The 17677-nt window shown below is 43.9% G+C and overlaps 2 protein-coding genes across 3 annotated transcripts in view; one reads left to right on the plus strand and one right to left on the minus strand.

The window, feature by feature from the left end:
- Positions 1-6283, plus strand: part of PIGH (phosphatidylinositol glycan anchor biosynthesis class H) — a 16583-nt gene extending 10300 nt beyond the window's left edge. Inside the window, exons 3-5 of one of the 2 annotated variants that reach the window (XM_024198600.3) lie at positions 1129-1212; positions 5338-5452; positions 5993-6283. In XM_024198600.3, coding sequence (XP_024054368.1) covers positions 1129-1212; positions 5338-5415 — 162 coding nt within the window. In that variant the 3' untranslated portion in view covers positions 5416-5452; positions 5993-6283. Of the gene's footprint in view, positions 1-1128; positions 1213-5337 lie in introns of both variants that reach the window. The other variant, XM_024198599.3, reaches the window with a different exon arrangement.
- A 1378-nt stretch (positions 6284-7661) lies between these two features.
- Positions 7662-17677, minus strand: part of PLEKHH1 (pleckstrin homology, MyTH4 and FERM domain containing H1) — an 83852-nt gene continuing 73836 nt past the window's right edge. Inside the window, exons 26-28 of the mRNA XM_029911503.1 lie at positions 12272-12358; positions 11555-11701; positions 7662-11212 (exon numbers count right to left, since the gene is read on the minus strand). Coding sequence (XP_029767363.1) covers positions 11018-11212; positions 11555-11701; positions 12272-12358 — 429 coding nt within the window. The 3' untranslated portion in view covers positions 7662-11017. The remainder of the gene's footprint in view (positions 11213-11554; positions 11702-12271; positions 12359-17677) is intronic.

The raw sequence follows: 17677 nt of genomic DNA on the forward strand, positions 1-17677 counted from the left end.
CCCCCCCCCCCCCCCCCCCCCCCCCGCCCACCGGCTCTGAAGTGTCCATGGTGGTGCTCGGAGTGGAGGTGGGGTTAACCCCAAGTATCGAATCCAGCTCTTTGTAGAATTGGCAGGTCGTGGGGGGAGCACCCGAGCGGCCGTTTGCGTCGCGGGCTTTGCGGTAGGCACTCCGCAGCTCCTTCACTTTAATCCTGCACTGCAGGGCGTCCCGGTCATGGCCCCTTTCCATCATGTCCTTTGATACCTTCCCGAAGGTATCGTAATTTCTACGGCTGGAGCGCAGCTGGGACTGTACAGCTTCCTCCCCCCAAACACTGATGAGGTCCAGCAACTCGCCATTGCTCCATGCTGGGGCTCGCTTGGCGCGTGGAGGCATGGTCACCTGGAAAGATTCACTGATAGCACTCCACGCCACGCTGGGCTAAGCAAACAGGAAGGGGATTTTTAAAATTCCCGGGGAATGTAAAGGGTGGGTCACATAGTTGGTTACCTGAGGCCAGGGCAGTAGAGTATGAACTGATGACCAGAGTGGCTAGAACAGGCATTGTGGGATACTGCCGAATAATTCTGGAGGCTATTCACAGTGCATTGGGCGGCCACATTGGCGCCGCAGTGCTGCAGCGGCAGCACAATACTCGCTATTCCTCTCGGGGACGTGGAGTACATGCAGCGCTGCAACCACGGAGATACAGCGCTGCAAATGCCTTGCCAGTGTGGACGGGGAGTGAGTTACAGCGCTGGGGGCGGCTTTACAGCGCTGTAACTCACAAGTGTAGCCGAGGCCTTTGTTAAAAATCCAGCACCATCACCCTTTCAGTTAAAGAGAAAGAGGTCACAATATCTATGCTATAAGAGCCTTAAAAGATCCTTCAGCAAAACCCAGAAAAACGGGGCATTCCTGAGATTTCTAAGGTAAAACACAGTTCGGAGATGAGAGGCGACCACATCATTTTAAAGCAAAAATTGTTCCTCATTTAAATCACAGTTCTTGGTGCTGAGGCATCTCAATATGCCTTACCCCTTCCCTCAGGCCACTTTTGCTAGGAACAGATCCCCTCTCACTGATAATTTAAGGTACCCTTATAACATTCTCATGCTTTATTGGTTTTTGCTTTTGTTTTTTAGCAAAAAGTTATCTATTACCTGTGCATCCTTCTCCAAGATCCTCGGGAACCTCATGGGGTGTCTGAGGTGGTGCCACTGTTTCAGGTGAGAATTAAATAGATTGTGGAGAAATCCAGATTTGTAGTTTGTTGGTATTACTAGGGTTCTCAGCACTTTTCATTCCAGAATCCCTCACTCAGCCCATTGCAGCTGCTCTCTCTGAGATGTGCCTCGGAGTCCGCCAGCTTGATTCCTACAGCACTTTATAGCAGGTGCCACAGGAGCGGTAGAAATTAGTGTTGGGAAAACACTTTTGGCTCTCATGTAATCCGTTCTGGATTCAGAGTAGGAATAGGAAGATGTGCAAATCTTAACCCAAGAAAAAGCTAGGTCAGCCTAGGAACCAAGACTGCTGAGTTTCATAAAGCTCTGCTTATCTGGCTTGTGTGTGTAGTCTCATCCTCAGGCTATACAGTGCTGCCACCAAAGGGACCCCTTGGTGTCTGAGTAGAGTCTCAGCTACCCAAGTCAAAGGTTCTGATAAGGGGGTACTCTGAAGTAAGTGGATGGTCTCTCCCTTTTTTACCCAATGACAATCAAAGGTATTGAAACAGAAGTGGTGAGCTGAGACCTCTGCTTAACATTACCTTGTCTTTCCTCTCTTCACCGCCCATTTATTTGTATGATCCACTTGTTGTGACTTGTCGTAACCTAGGTTATGAGCTCTTTGGGGTTGGGAATTTCTTTTTACTGTGTGTCTGTACAATGCCTAACACAATGGGTTTTCCTTTCATGTTCCTAGGCGCTACTGAAGTACAAATATAGTAATAACAAATTTTTGTATACTTTGTATAATGTAATGACTCTACAGCCTTCTCTACCTGTGAAAATTACCTACTGCTGAGCGTCAGATTTTAGCCATGGTTTCTGAATCACTACTGAACACAATTTGTCAATGGCTACACACTTACAGCTAAATTGCATTCAGCATTGATTCAGCTGCACATGTTGCTGATGGTAGGCAAAGATCTCAAAGATACTTACCAATGTTAATGGATTAAGCTTCTTCAGCAGATCCAACGCCAGAAAAAGGATTTGCTGGAACCCCTGTCACTTGCAATGAGTGAATTCCATACAGCTCCACCAAGAACCCTGGCATTGGACTGTGATCTCAGCTGCCTCTATTCATTGCCAATGACAAAAGGATAGGCTTTTGGGTGTGGTTTCTCTCACCCACCCAACTCTGAACAATGCTACTTTCAAGAGTATACCCTGATACTTGTATTTGATTCTCCTTTAACCACTCACTGCCAAGGAGCTAGGAAAGAGGCTGCTTTAGTCTGAAATTCAGTACCCCTCAGTAATTCTCACCTAAGACAATCTAACATGCTCACTTGAGGGTGCATTCACAGATACTTTAACAGGTTTCAGAGTAGCAGCCCTGTTAGTCTGTTTCCTCAAAAAGAACAGGAGTACTTGTGACACCTTAGAGACTAAATACATTTGTTAGTCTCTAAGGTGCCACAAGTACTCCTGTTCTTTTAACAGGAGCAGTAACCTCTTGTTGCCTCTGCTATACAGAGTCTTTATTTCTCTATGCTATGCCAACTTTAGAGAAGGCAATTTTAGTGAATACAAAAACAACAAGAAGTCTGGTGGCACCTTAAAGACTAACAGATTTATTTGGGCATAAGCTTTTGTGGGTAAAAACCTCACTTCTTCAGATGTATAGAGTGAAAGTTACAGATTCAGGCATTATATACTGACACATGGAGAGCAGGGAGTTACTTCGCAAGTGGAGAACCAGTGTTGACAGGGCCAATTCAATCAGGGTGGATGTAGTCCACTCCCAATAATAGATGAGGAGGTGTCAATTCCAGGAGAGGAAAAGCTGCTTCTGTAATGAGCCAGCCACTCCCAGTCCCTATTCAAGCCCAGATTAATGGTGTTAAATTTGCAAATGAATTTTAGTTCTGCTGTTTCTCTTTGAAGTCTGTTTCTAAAGTTTTTTTGTTCAATGATAGTGACTTTTAAATCTGTAATAGAATGACCAGGGAGATTGAAAACAATTGTGAATACAATTTACTATCTGACAGAACACGTCTGCACTGACCTGACCTATTGTTCTCTCAAGCTGCCATTGGCAGCATTTACAAAGATAGCTTTTATGTGGACTTCATACTGCAGTGCTGTTTTGGGAGCTCAAAAGTCATAAAACCCTGGGGACTAGATGACTCAGGAGGTTAGGAATGGGATACAGAACCTTTCACCTCTCTGTTGGCTTTAATCTGACCCAGATCAGTAGTGACAGAAAATCATTATCCTTTGACAGCCATTTAGTGATTATGTGGAATGAATTGGTTGGTTTCAGTCCACTTCCTCTCCTCTTGTGGACAGTAGAAGAGGCTAAGGACTGTGTAGTCTGAACTCCCCTTTCTTAAAGGTAGATCCTCTGAGGCAGGATCCAGGTACATTGGGTCAATGTGAGGAAAGCTGTTTCTCATGGTAAATAGAGGAGGAAAAATATATGTAAGGTAGTGTGGGGGTAATGATTAGGTTATGGGTCTGAGAATCGGGACACCCGGGTTTTATTCCGTAGTCAGAGACTGATTTGCTTTGTGAAAAATCCTCTCACCCTCTGTGTGCTTCAGTCTTACCTATCTGCAGAATGTAGAATAACACTTAACCATCTTTATAAAGTACTTTGAGGTCCTTGGATGACAGGTGCTTTATAAATGCCAGTAAGTAATAGTATTCTGTTTCCCCATCATAAGTGATATTTGGACCACATGGATGTTTTGCATCTATGGTATTGATGGCTTATTATAAGGGGGTCAAGGCTGGGAAGCACAGACGAACAAAATGTCAAAAAGTAACAGTAACATAATACTCTTGGTGGAATGCATTTTGGCATTACATGCTATATACACCAGCATCATAGTGTTCAGTATGATATATGTTCAAGGCCAATAAAAAGAAGCTGTAGAGACCTCACCACATCCCCCTGTTTACTGAGTTATAATTAAAGCCCAAGGACCACTGAGGCTTAGCAAAGGTTCATTAGTAACTTGCCAGGAACCTAAAAGCCACACTTGATTAGTATAAGAGGGAGCCAATTGCAGTAGTGCCCTTCTTTATTATGGAGGTATGTCTATCTCCTGTCAGCCAGGTCTTTCTGGTTTCTCTGTAAATACTCCAAGTACTGATAGTGGACGATTGCTCCCTGTCTCATGTCACATCATTTGTTCCCCACCCTCTCACGATATATATCTGTTTCACTTGTAACACGTGTATGTATTAGAATGTGCAGTCACATTTTTTTCTTTTCTCTGCATCTGGCACTGATTTACTGGGCCAAATTAAGCCATTGAATTTAGCAATCACCCCTCCTTATACCAATGTTCAGTTTGGCCCATTGTGTAAACTTGGACAAGTCCTCTGAATAAAATCAGTTTATTCGTCAATAAAAAAGATACATGTTTACTTTGAAAAAGTATTGTGAGGCTTAATTAGTTTACAAAGTACTTTGAGGACTTCTGAAAAAATGTTGCTATTATATTATTACTGAAAAGTCAAGGAATTTTAAAATGGAACAGTGTTACTGACATATTGTTGGTGAGATTGGGAAGTTCAAAGTTGTGGTTCCTGTGATAATTGTAACTCTGTCCTGTTGCACGTGTATATTGAGGCATTAAATTAAAGCTCAGATTTAGTAATACAGAATGCTACATGTACAAAGGATACAAGTTACAGTTTCTGTGTGACCCATCAACTTGAATATTCTAACCTCTGAGTGTTTAAAATCTCAACCATAACATTGCATTAACTTAAAGAACAAAGTGAATGTCCTGTTCCTTAAAGGTACTGAATTGACAGCCTTGAGGACTGAAGTCCTCTAACCACAGGACAGATACAACACAGGCTATGCTCATACAATCATTCCCCTCCAATCTGCTTTAGCCCTTCCTTGGAGCCTGATGGATCACCTCGAGTTGTATGCATAGGAGAGGAGTTCACTCTCTAGAGTCATCATCTCGCTTCAGGACAATAATCTACTGCAGATGCCTTGCTTTTGAGTTCCCTCTGTATACATGCCAATGGTAGCTTGCTTTGTGTAAGCCTTCTTCCCACTCCTTCCTCCATCTGACGAATGTTACTGTGGATGAAAATTAAAACTCTTAACTGTTCAGCAACCAGCCCAGAGCCTGACTGTTTTTTCTTGACCTCTAGAGCTCCAAGCCACGTCTAGACTGTCTGGTTGAAGTGTACCGAAGTTGCCAAGAAATCCTGGAGCAGAGGAAGACTTAAAACTTCACCAGAACTTTAAACTAAAAAGCTCATCAAGGTAGAAAACTCACAGCAAACTAGGATAGATTGTATATATAGTAAATGAACCCCAAACCAAAACAGTCTTGCAGTTGTCCTTCACTAGATGATGCATGTAGACTGTGATCCAGCAGCAAGTGAAGTTGTTACTAGTGCCCTTGCTGGTGACCCACTGTTATGGAAAAAATTTCAGCCCATGCACAAAATCTATCCCTGCCAAGATGATGATGTAAAAGTTAATGATAAATTTACTTGGCTGCCCAAAATATTAACGCAATTCAGATTAGTAGAATTTTTCCAAGACTGGAGCCTCAGAGATGGGATTTCCTTCCCTGCTGCCCACCCTGCCAACAGAGGGAAGGGACTGGGTATGGGAAGATCATGCATCAAATTTATACTCCTTTAATAAATCCTGAAACAAATTCTGATAAGCATACAATACAATCTTGGCCAGATTGCCAATAAACCCACAAAGAACAAACAAACCAAATGCCCTATACAGTGAATATTTGTGTTACATTTTTGTTGTGAAATTCTTTAAACCTTTTGTTTGAAAAAGGAGGTATGGTCCCTAAATGGGCCAAAGCCAAGCAGATGTGCGAAGAGGACAGCTCTGGTTCTCTGGTCTGAGGAGAGCGAAGAGAAAGGAAACTTGCCCAGGACAATGCCAAACTTGTGTGAGCATTTAATTCTTTGTTTTCTGGACAGTTTACTGGTTACTTCATTTGGATGGCAAAGGCCACCTATAAATGTCTGGGACTCCTTGCGTGTGTGGGGAATCTTGCCACTGATGATGTTGTGTAATGCGAATGTGTGTAAATAAAGTTTTTATTGGCTTGTGCCCTTGGGAGTATTTCATGGTGTGAATTTGTATTGTACCTCATTGATATCCTGAAGATTATTGTAACTTTTAACTAATATCACCTAGAGGTGTGGGGCTTTCATAATAATAATATAACGTGGGCAGCTCAAACTTTGCCCATCTAAAGGACATGTCAGCAGCTCATCAGAAGCTTGTGGCTCACACATAATTTGCATAAAAATGGAGCTAGTTGTGTCAGTATGCAGTGCTCCAGCTGCTAAGATAGCAGTGGCTTTGAAAATGTTAAATTTACACTTCAGAAAGAAATGCCTTCTTATTACATGTGACTAATTGTTAGCACATAAGGCAAGAGCTCTGGGTTCTGCCACTGACTTCTGGGTGGCCTTGGTCAAGCCATTTAACCTTTCTGTGCTTCAGTTTCTCACCCATACTTTAATTCATGTCTTAATTACTGAAGTCACACCTGGAGCTGTACAGACTTTAAGAGCTAAATCCTGCCCTGGCATAAGCTGGTTGGACTCCGCTGAACTCAATGAAGTTGCATCCTTTAAGAGTGGGTGCTGTAAGCCCAGGCATAATTGAGGTTTGGCTTTTTAAGAGTGGGAAGCCATGGGAAGTGTAGTTCCTAGGAGGGACTGTTTGGGGTCCTGTGACTAGGGACTCACGTGACTAGCAGGACTATGTAAGAAGCAGTCTGTGGTTCAGTGACAGAGGGGAATGAAGGTATTTGAGGTTGGGTGGTTTCTCCTTTGTAGTAGGCCTCAGGAGACAGCCAGGTCACCGGGTAGAACAGAGCTGGAAAAAGACTTGAGAGAGATCTAGAGACAGGATAGAGAAAGACCATGAGGAGGGGCATTGCCAGAAGGAAGTAACCTGGGCAGGATAATGCAGAGGGATGTTGAAGAGAGTTGATGCTCAATTAGGGGGTCCAGGCTGGGACTTTCATTGAAAGTGGGAGGAAGTCCCCCATCTATGATTTTGTGCCAGCAGGGCAAATAGACTGTTGAGCCCAGGAAGGTGGTAGAAGAGGACCTATAGCCCAGTGAGGGTGAAGATACTATGTGGCTCTGTGAGGGTGCCCGCTGAGTGAACAGGAAGAACTACCTAGTGTGAAGAGTGCTGGAAAGTTGTTTTTTAATGCCAGAAGGGGTGGAGTTCTTTAGCTGGAGGCCTAAGTCACCTCAGTGACCCCAAGCACTGAGAGCTGGAGGCCCACCAGAGAGAAACAGTGGGTCGGAATGGGAAAGTTGAAGCAAGTGCATGCCCAGAAGCCAAGGGAAGTAAGGCCATCTTTTTAACATACCTACTTGCATCCAGGCTGGTTTTGGCTCCTAAAAGTCACAATTTGACATCAAACTGCTACTGAAATGCTGATTATGATATAATGAAACAAACACAGCTTGAGTCACTGACAACTGCATTTTATTAAGAACAAAAAAAATCTCACAGTATCTCACGGTTATCCTTTTACATACAGCACAGCAGTTAGGCTTCTGTTATTCAGTATCTCATTCTACACTTTAGAAAATGTCCAGTCATTGCCAAGAGTGTTGATGAAAATAAAAAATTTAATTCTCTACCAAGGAATCAAAAAAATAGTTAAGCTATCTACACAGTTTTCTGAAGTCAGGTAAGCTATAAATAAGAGGTATATGGTGGCATTCACCAAGTTGGGGGTGTTCCCTGAAATGCTCAAGTATTGGTGAATGCTCACAAGAGCTAATGCCTAAAGGATCAACATGGCATGCTGTCAAGTTTAAAGTGCAGTTATGGTCAGAAAAATGACAGTAAAAATGTCCCCCTTCTTACTCAACTTCTCTGCTTCCTGTGTGTGAGTCAAATCATTAATATAACAAGTGTTACTCCTGTAGGGCTTTGTGCATCATTAACACAAGTAACAGCTCAATTCAGACTGAAGAATCTTTGTTGCTGGTGATAATGTAAGAGGCAGAAGGCCAGCTGGATTCTCATATCCCAGGGGAGGATTGCAGTGCAGGAAATTGAAAAAACAACAACCCTATTTGACTCAAATTGGCACATTTGTACTGGGATTAGAGAGAGAGAATAAATACCGGAGACCACAATGTCAAGATATGTAGTCACTTTTTTGACTATATCTGCAACTTTTAAAAGACTAAAAATCAAAACTTTGTCAAAATTATTCTTTGACTCAGAAAACCCACAGCTCATCTCAACAGTGTGATGGGGAAGTCCCTGAACATGTGAGAAGTGGGTAAATTACAGTATGTGCAAATCAGGTCTCCAGGATTTATCAGCTCCAGCCTGCTGTTTCTGGCACATTAACTTTCACCAGCACACCAGCCTTTCTATATTTTAGAGCCCTAAAAGGATTCTGTCAAGGAATTGCTTAGAATCATACAAGATAATTTTCCCAGTTCCATGCTCTTCACTATTTGTGCCTAACTAGTCATTGGAAGCTTGAAATTGAAACCTGTTTCCTTTCTGTAATGTCCCCCTTGTATACACTGGCTTGTTGTTGTAAGGTTGCTTGTAGTGTGCTGGGTTGTATACACTGGTTTGCCGGGTTGCTGATGGGCACAAGGTTAAGCACATTGACAATAACAAAAAAGTTTGCTCATTGTGAATGCTGGGCTGGAAGAACAGGTTTGTTATTGTAGAACTGCCATGGGGGCTGGTTTCTTTTGGTGGGGTGCCCATGTCAGCTAGGCAGTGCACATAGTTTGTGATAGGGTTGTTTGTGGCTGCTGGGGAGATGACAATTTTATTTTTTTTAAGTTTTTTAGAAAGCTAGAAGATTGATGAGCACAGTATAAAACCTAGCTAGGTAGATTTGTGTCTTTGAAGAATAATTTTTAAAAAATCTATGTGAAACCTCTACAAAAAAATTCACATTTTGACCCTTCGGACTTTGACAGAGTCCCTTTGGGACTGGTGAAACAGCACTATTTAGGAAGGCCTGAAGGACAGTATTTGGGAATATAATTGCTAGCCACTTCCCCTTACCCTAATGGTATGGTGGAAGCTGGGGTTTGGAAGTAACTGCACCTATGAAATTAGTGTGGTCTAGCTCTTTCTAAAAACTACACCAGTTGCTGGACGACATTATAAATACAAAACTCATTTGCCTTGCCATCCCAATTCATAGAGATCACGCGCAGTAATGTTATACAGTAGTGAACACATCCTGAAATACATACAATATAGTGGTGAACACCAAGATTCTTTGAAAGCATATGTCTGGCAGGGGACTTTGCCAGATAAATACAGCCCTGTGGTGGAGACCTAGCTTTTTGTCGATTATATAGACCAGCATGGCATTCCATGGTACCTCAGTCCTGCAGGAGTAAGGACATCGTCAGACATCTGTTCCAGCCCTATTCACTGTTTACTAAGTTCTCAAAATGCCGAGATGGTGCCACATTTCTGCCCTAATTTTACTAGAACAAAATTGCCTTGTCCTTTGTTTTAAAGTAGTATTAAACTCTCCCTTTTCTCTATAATATGCTCTTTTCAAAGATAGACTATGACATTTATTTGCTTGTCAGCTTAGCTTCTCTTCCATCTAGTCAACTTTATTTTTTCCCTTTCCATGTCTTTCTTAGACCACAGGTCAATACAGGCTCTTGGCTGCATCAGCTTTTGAATCTGAGCACCGATCACATTGAGGTGTCAGCACAGCTGTGGGGTTAAGTTCACTTGTAGTCTTGGTTTGCATGCATATTCAGCAGCACAGTACAAAATATTGTAGGTCATACAGAAAGACTGGCCATTTTACCTGTTGTTTTGGGGTTGGCAATAGTGAATTTGAACACCATCGGAAAGTCTTTGGAACATGGAGGACATTCACCAGAGCACAGGGTTAATATTGTACCTAAACTACATGATAGGGTCACCATAAAGCTCCATTATATTTCTCTTTACACTCTGGTAATTGCCCTGTTTTGGTGCATGTATTTTCTGATCCAGGAATATAAAACTTGGCATACTGGCCGTATTCAGTATGAAGTATCCTTGCACAAGGCTCATACCACAGTTCTCATCACTGTGTATTATGCTTGAAACACACAAAAGTCAAAGTCCCTTGCCCAAGTTGCTTACAGTCTAATTCAGGTGAAGGACAAGTAAGTTAATGATTCAAAAGTGAAGTGGACAGACGGCATTTGTCAGGAGACGAATGGTGAAAAGCTACTGAAAAGGGATGTGTTAAGGATACAAGAGAGCTCACGAGGAGTGCAAGAAGTAGGAGACCGTTTCCAGGCATAGGGAATGGTGACCTGAGACAAGGTGCAAAGCCCAGAATGGGAAGGGACATGCTTGTAAGAGCAGCTTGAACATGATATGGAAGTAGGGTTGCCAACCCTCCAGGATTGTCCTGGAGTCTCCAGGAATTTAAAGATTAATCTTTAATTAAAGATTACATCGTGTGATGAAAACTCCAGGAATATGTCCAACCAACCCTACGATGGAAGGAGTGCAAAAGCAAGTGAAGAGATTCAGAGGGAGTGACGTGATTGGAGCAGCAAGAAGATGACCTTAGCCACAATGTTTAGGATAGCATGTAGCAGAGAGAAAAAATGTGGACAGACCCCAAAATCTAGTCTTTAGAAAAGAAAGGATATTACCTCTAAACATACTTCATACCACACTAAGGAGAGAGAACTGGAGTCTGCATTAAAACAGGATACATAAACAGCAAAATCACAGCAGTCCTCAACTCAAAATTGGGTGGCTTGCAAAAAAACAACAACACTGAAGCCCAAAGGCACTGAGAACAAGCACTCAGAGCAGTGTAGGCCCCTTGGTAGTACGGGGCATGGAAGGAAAGAAACACTGGCTTTGAGCCTCCCAGAGCTTTTTAGTTGGCGTTGTGCTCATAGGCGAGATGATGCTCAGAGAAGGAGGTGCAGGAGACAGGAGGGGAGTCAGTGCACAGTAGTTAATATAGCTGGCAATTAGAAGAGTCACCTCAACAATCTGTGGGAGAAAGAAAATGATTAACGGTAGATCAGTTAGAGGGAAAATGCACTTTGGTTTCCAGTACCTATGTGCAGAGAAATTGCTGAGCATGGCAATGTCTGAAAGCTGAGTTGCTCTATTTAGGGCTGAGCGAATACATTTAGGGCTGGGTTGAATGGATCAATCAGTTTGAGGCCCATGCCCATAAGGGGCTTCCCAGGTTGAAAGCACAGGAGGGTTAGTGCAGAAAGGAAAGGAACGATTCCTCAGGAAATACACCAAAGGCCTAGCTGGTTTTAATACACAGTTTTTCTGCTGCCAGGTGGAAGGAACCTATTTTGCTGTTTGTCTTATACCCACCTTCGGAGCTGCCATTGTGAAAAGTAGTTTTTCAGTGCTGTTTTTCCCAGAACTCCTATCCTTCCCCTGACTGACTACAATCATGAAGTCATCCCGACAGCCTCCAAAGGTCAGCACAGATGGGTATGCATAAGATAGCTTTAAGTGCTGCAGACAATGGAGAGAAAGTTCAATCGGCAACTAGATTCTTTTAAAAGGAAAAAAGTCTCCCCAAAGAGTGCTCTTGTTATTTGCCTAGGCAACATCAGATTCCCAAAAATGAAAACAGCTGTAAGCAGCTCTGCTGCGCTGAATAGAATGTAGACATACTGTTAATAGTCCAAATTTACGCCCCTGTTTGGGGTTTAGCTTTATTGGTAATTCAGATAAAGAAACATCTCAGCCTAAGCTTGATCCCCGTGTTAGGCTGTTCCTAAGATTTCCCTGCAAGCCCAGTGCCTAGCTGCCTCAGAGAGACAGTCCAACCATTCTAATAGCCTGGTTGGAATTAACAAATTGCATCTGCCACTCTGACTCAGCAGTAATGACCCTGTATCTTTATGCAGGGTTCAAATACAGAAAACCTTTTCCATCTCTAACTTCTGTGTGTCAAATCCTGGTCCCATTTGAAGTCAATAGAAGTTTACCATTGATTTTAGTGTGGCCAGAGTCTAGATTGTGGGAATGTGCTTCTGCAGGCATGAAGTTATTTTTCTCAATCAACATGCTTCACCATACCATAGTGTTGTAATCCAGTATGCTAATGCCATCTTCATTCACAGCTATCCAAACTGGACAATCTTCCAAGGGAGACGGCAGGACAGGCTAGGGAAATAAGAAATAACTTACATAGACATTTCTACAGCTTCACAAAAATAAGATATTTCCACCATATTTCTTGGGTATTGAGGACAAGCTGACGGGGAACTGAGATTCCTGTACTTTAGCTAGCCCGACTGAATTTATTTCACTTGCAATAGCTACTTCATCATTGCATATCTTGTAGAACTGATCCCAGTGATTGATATAATCCTGTTTATGAGAATAGTTCACCTCCATGGTTTTAATATCTGTTTTCTTTTAAAAATTAAACTAAGTCAGCATACTGAAAACTGAATGTAATGCTGGTCCAAGGTGCCAGTTTGACAGTCATATTCTATTCAGGTTCTTATGTTGTTTCCATCACCATGGGGTCTGAGGCTGACATCCTTTGTTCTTCCACAGAACAGGAACACTGCAGGTGTCCCTACATTGTCCTTCTGCCAGCGTGCTTCAGTCCTGTCCTCAAGTAACAGGGTACTGCAGCTCAGTGTCCTAGGCTGACATTGCCAAGAGGCCAATTAGTGCCAGTTGTGGGGGTACCCTAAGAACTAGACTCAGATTACCAATGCATTTTACATAGGCCATCAGAAAGCAATGGTCACTGTCAAACAAGGCTATATCTGAGCCAGTGATTTAGATGAGAAAAACTCTCTAGCCCAGGGGTCTCAAACTCAAATGACCACAAGGGCCACATGAGGACTAGTGCATTGGCCCGAGGGCCGTATCACTGACACACACCCCCTCGCTGCCCCCGGCCCTGCCCCCACTCCACCACTTCCATGAGGCCCCGCCCCGCCTCTTCTCCACCTCCTCCCCTGAGCACGCGGCTCCCTGCTCCTCTCCCCTCCCTCCTGGAAAGTGCTAAGCACCACCAACAGTAATGCACCTCACTCAAAGGACAAAACACGCACTTAGATTTACTTCTGTTAAAGCCCCCCCACTGCACTGGGTGCACCACCACTCCACCCCTGCTCTGCCTCTTCCAGGGGTGGCAGGTTTGTAGAAATTTTGGTGGTGCCCAGAACCTGCCCCCCCCAAACTCTGCCCCCACCTGCCTAAGGCTCTGGGAGGGAGGTTGGATGGGGGAGAGGATGGGGGTGCAGGCTCTGGGATGGAGTTTGGGTGCTGGGTGCAGGCTCCGGGCTGGGGCAGGGGGTGGGGGTGCAGACTTTGGGATGGAGTTTGGGGATAGGAGGGGGTGCAGGGGTGAGGGCTGGGGATGAGGGGTTTGGGGCATTGGAGAGGCTCAGAACTAAAGCAGAAGGGAAGGGGAAGGGCAGCCTGCCCTGGCCATAGTGAAGGGGGGCACTAGGACCCTGGGGCAGCAGGTGATGCCGGAAGCCGGCAGAGCGGAGTCAGCATGAGCTGCAGGCAGACCGCGTGTTTGAGACCCCTGCTCTAGCCTATTACCAGTCCCGTGAGCCATCCAGTGCCTCCACAGTCATTTCCCGTATACAGTATTTATAACATGCCAGAAATACTGGGGGAGGTGGCAAATCTATCTCCATCAGAGAATTCCAGCTAAAGGGACAATGGTGTTAGCAATTTATTTTGTGTGAGACCCCCTCCAAGATGTGTTACTGAGCCTTGACATGGACTAAGGCTATCCAGGGACTAGAGTTTCCTGAGAAGGAAACTCCATGCTCTAAATTAAGCAACTCTGAGAACTGCTAATGATTTGACATGAATCATGCTCATGTGTGAAGGTTTTTATCTCATCAGAATGAAGTCTGTTTTATCAAAGACAATTCAGATTGTTTGGTAAACACAGGAGACACTGTGTTGTGCATTATTGTTATGGCTAATACCATTGCTTCTCATGGGACTCTGTGCCATGTTATTGTTATGGCTAATTCATAGTTCTGGCAGTGTAACTCTCAGAAAGGTGTCAAATAGATTGTTCTTTACACTCTGGATGGAATTATTGTATCTTCTGCTTTTCAATCCCACTGACTCCAAATGCTTGTGACCTTTCCTGCTTTTACTGGATTTGTAAAAAGCGACAAAGAGTCCTGTGGCACCTTATAGACTAACAGACATATTGGAGCATAAGCTTTCGTGGGTGAATACCCACTTCGTCAGACGCATGTAGTGGAGATTAAGGATAATTTAGGCATGGCACAATATCTAAATGAATATTTTGCATCGGTCTTTAATAAGGCTAATGAAGGGCTTAGGAATAGAGGGAGCAGGACAGAGGGGAATAAAGGAGGGGGGATTGACATTACAGTATTAGAGGTGGAAGCCAAACTTGACCAGCTAAACGGGACTAAATCGGGCGGACCGGATGATCTTCATCCTAGAATATTGAAGGAACTGGCGCAGGAAATTGCGAGCCCCTTAGCGGTAATTTTTAATGAATCTGTAAACTCGGGGGTGGTACCGTTGGACTGGAAAATAGCTAATGTGGTCCCTATTTTCAAGAAGGGGAAAAAAAGTGACCCGGGTAACTACAGGCCTGTTAGTTTAACATCTGTAGTATGCAAGGTCTTGGAAAAAATTTTGAAGGAGAAAGTAGTTAAGGACCTTGAGGTGAATGGCAATTGGGACAGATTACAACATGGGTTTACGAAAGGCAGATCGTGCCAAACCAACCAGATCTCCTTCTTTGAGAAAGTAACAGACCTTCTAGATAAAGGAAATGCGGTGGATCTAATATACCTCGATTTTAGTAAAGCTTTTGATACGGTACCGCATGAGGAATTATTGGTTAAATTGGAAAAGATGGGGATCGATATGAAAATCCAGAGGTGGATAAAGAACTGGTTAAAGGGGAGACTGCAGCCGGTAGTACTGAAAGGTGAACTGTCAGGTTGGAGGGAGGTCACCAGTGGGGTTCCTCAAGGTTCGGTTTTGGGTCCGATTTTATTTAATCTATTTATTACTGACCTCGGAACCGAATGTAGGAGTGGGCTTATAAAGTTTGCGGATGACACAAAGTTGGGAGGCATTGCCAATTCGGAGAAGGATCGGGATATTCTGCAGGGAGACTTGGATGACCTTGTAAATTGGAGTAATAATAATAGGATGAGATTTAATAGTGAGAAGTGTAAGGTGATGCATTTAGGGATGACTAACAAGAATTTTAGTTATAAGCTGGGGACGCATCGGTTGGAAGTGACGGAGGAGGAGAAGGACCTCGGAGTCCTGGTTGATCGCAGGATGACTATGAGCCGGCAATGTGACGTGGCTGTGAAAAAAGCTAATGCGATCTTGGGATGCATTAGGCGAGGTATTTCTAGTAGGGACAAGGAGGTGCTGCTTCCGTTATACAAGGCGCTGGTGAGACCTCATTTGGAGTACTGCGTGCAGTTCTGGTCTCCCATGTTTAAAAAGGATGAACTCAAACTGGAACGGGTACAGAGAAGGGCCACTAGGATGATCCGAGGAATGGAAAACCTTTCCTATGAAAGGGGACTCGAGGAGCTCGGTTTGTTTAGACTAACCAAAAGAAGGCTGAGGGGGGATATGATTGCTCTCTTTAAATATATCAAAGGGATAAATACCAGGGAGGGAGAGGAATTATTTCAGCTCAGTACTAATGTGGACACGAGAACGAATGGATATAAACTGGCCGTGGGGAAGTTTAGGCTTGAAATTAGACGAAGGTTTCTAACCGTCAGAGGGGTGAAATTTTGGAACAGCCTTCCGAGGGAAACGGTGGGGGCGAAAGACCTCTCTGGCTTCAAGATTAGGCTAGATAAGTTTATGGAGGGAATGGTTTGATGGGGTAAAGTGATTTTAGTCAATTAGGCAATAACGTGCCATCGCTGGTAAAATGTGGGTCTGGCTGGAGAATCTTGCCTGTATGCTCGGGGTTCTACTGATCGCCATATTTGGGGTCGGGAAGGAATTTTCCTCCAGGGTAGATTGGCAGAGGCCCTGGAGGTTTTTTGCCTTCCTCCGCAGCATAGGGCAGGGGTCGCAAGCTGGAGGATTCTCTGCGACTTGAAGTCTTTAAATCACGATCTGGAGACTTCAACAGCTGAGATAAGGGAAATTGGGTGGGTCAGCTTTTGTGGCCTGCATCATGCGGGAGGTCAGACTAGATGACCATAATGGTCCCTTCTGACCTTAAAGTCTATGAGTCTATGAAATTTCCAGAGGCATGGGTATTCACCCAGGAAAGCTTATGCTCCAATACGTCTGTTAGTTTATAAGGTGCCACAGGACTCTTTGTCGCTTTTTCCAGTTCAACTGCACAGAAGGGCAGTACTTTTACTTTAAGATTTTATTTCAGAAAGTCAAGTACTTTGATCACAAAGCAAGAGACAAAAGGATCACAACTACTGTCTGCAATTAAGGCCATGTCTACACTCTGGAGACTATACTGGCATGGTAGGTCAGCATGGGGTTTTTCTGTCGGTGTAGGAACATCACCTCCCTTATTTTTCCTCCCTTGGTATTCTGCTGTTAATTGATTTGTCTCTTTAGACTGACCTCGCACTTGGTAAGGCAACTCACATCTTTTCATGTATTTATACCTGTTCCTGTATTTTCCACTCCATGCATCTGATGAAATGGGTTCTAGCCCACGAAAGCTTATGCCCAAATAAATTTGTTAGTCTCTAAGGTGCCACAAGGACTCCTCGTTGTTTTTTCCCTTAACAAAATTAGCTGTATTGACAGAAGCCCTCTTCCACTGACCTAGCTGTGTATACACAGGGTTTTATGTTGGCATGGCTGTGTCAGTCAGGGCTGTGGTTTTTTGCACACTCCTGACATAGCTATGCCAATATAACTTTCCTGTGTAGACCTGGCCTTAGGGTATGTCTACCCTGCAGGCAGGCAGGTCTGATTGCTGCACATGTAGACATAGCCAAGCTAGCTCACTGAAAATAGCAGTGAAGCTGTGGGAGCACTAGCTAACCATTCTAGTATAAGCCTGCCTTGGACCCTGGGTACCAATCTGGGTGCCTAGCCCATGCTGCCAGCTGTGCTGCTGCAGCTTCACTGCTATTTTTAGCCAGCTAGCTTGATCAGAGCTAGCTCAGGTATGTCTACACATGTAGCAGTCACACCTCACAACTGCAGTGTAAACATACCCTAGTATGGGAGGGTGGAGTAGACTAGGTCTCTAAGTTTAGGATGGTTGAAAGGGTAGAACAAACTACTGGAAGCCAGGACTCCTGGCTGTGCCACTGATGTTCTTCTTGGAAAGTGAACTTAGCCAATCTGTGCTTCAAATTTCTCTCTTTATACAATAGGGATAGTAATACTGTTTAGGGTTACCATTCGTCCGGATTCCCCCGGACATGTCCGGCTTTTCTCAGTTAAAAATAGCGTCCGGGGGGAATTTGTAAATGTCCGGACTTCCCCCCC

Source organism: Terrapene carolina, unplaced genomic scaffold (assembly GCF_002925995.2).
Source record: "Terrapene carolina triunguis isolate 2854851 unplaced genomic scaffold, T_m_triunguis-2.0 Scaffold96, whole genome shotgun sequence".
NCBI lineage: Eukaryota > Metazoa > Chordata > Testudines > Emydidae > Terrapene > Terrapene triunguis.